The following is a 1,014-nucleotide window of genomic DNA, read 5'->3' as shown; positions in this document are numbered from 1 at the left end:
ATAATAAACAGTACAAAAACAATAGGCCTTCGCAGCGCTTAGCTGCTCGGGCCTAAATAAAAAATATTTTGGAGTATGAATAGAACTTTTGAAATATCTATGAAAACCCTGTCCTGATACCGTCTGGTTTCTCAGCAACAACAGGATGTGATCCAGTCATGTGATTTAACCTCCATCTTTCTGTGGTTAATTATCTGAGACTGTTACAAATTATGTCAAAAGTAGAGATTTCAAACTATACACCAGTTTTTAAAGACTGTTCCACTTCAAGAATAATTGTCATAATTTCTCCTTACCTGAGGAAAGTCTGCATATGATCCCTGCTGCTGTAGACTATCTGGTCTGTCTCATCCCTGATTTTGTTCTGTGGCAATGAAGATTTATTTTAAATATGTGGAAAGCAGTCAGCACAACTTCTGCACAGAAATGAAAGACGACTGGGTTTAGCTTGGCAAGGGATGTAACAGGTAACAACAACTAATCATGTTAACTAGCTAAACATTATACAATGTGTAACTCATCATTTAGCTAACATTATCTGCCTCCAACAGCATGACTAAACTTACATGATTTGTTTGGTAAAAACTGTGCGAAGTTTTAGTTGCTCTTTACACCAGGAGACGTTGCTCATCACAGTAGCTCCTATCCGTCATCTCATCTGCAGGAGTAGCTTGGAACTCTTATGGTGCGTTCAAAGACGGCTCAGAAAAACGCATTACCAAATGTTAACAATGGATAAAACAGCTGTTACGGCTGAGAAAAGTACGGGGACAGAGAGCGCAAATGCAGGAAGTACAGGGAGACATGTCCACGCATATCCCACATCCGTTGTGTCCATGCCTTCACTACTCTACGCTTTGGAGACCGTGGGCCCCTGGGCAATTGCTCAATTGCCCATATGGTTAACCCGGCCTTGCCCGTGACCCACTGTCCTGCATGTTTTAGCGGTTTACCTACTTCGGAACACCTGATCCAAATAATTAAATTACTTTGAATGTTATCAAGTTTAGCAGA

The 1,014-nt window shown here is 40.8% G+C and overlaps 1 protein-coding gene across 1 annotated transcript in view; it reads right to left on the bottom strand.

Moving 5' to 3' along the window:
• The window catches only part of LOC106530169 (uncharacterized), a 5,684-nt gene extending 5,042 nt beyond the window's left edge, over window positions 1-642 (bottom strand). The window contains exon 1 of the mRNA XM_014025751.1: window positions 297-642. Within this exon, the coding sequence (XP_013881205.1) occupies window positions 297-313 (17 nt within the window). The 5' untranslated portion in view covers window positions 314-642. The remainder of the gene's footprint in view (window positions 1-296) is intronic.
• Window positions 643-1,014: the final 372 nt, after the last annotated feature.

Source organism: Austrofundulus limnaeus, unplaced genomic scaffold, assembly GCF_001266775.1.
Source record: "Austrofundulus limnaeus strain Quisiro unplaced genomic scaffold, Austrofundulus_limnaeus-1.0 Scaffold497, whole genome shotgun sequence".
NCBI classification, from domain to species: domain Eukaryota; kingdom Metazoa; phylum Chordata; class Actinopteri; order Cyprinodontiformes; family Rivulidae; genus Austrofundulus; species Austrofundulus limnaeus.
Note: the sequence above shows the minus strand (reverse complement) of the source record. Positions and strands in the feature narration are given on the sequence as shown.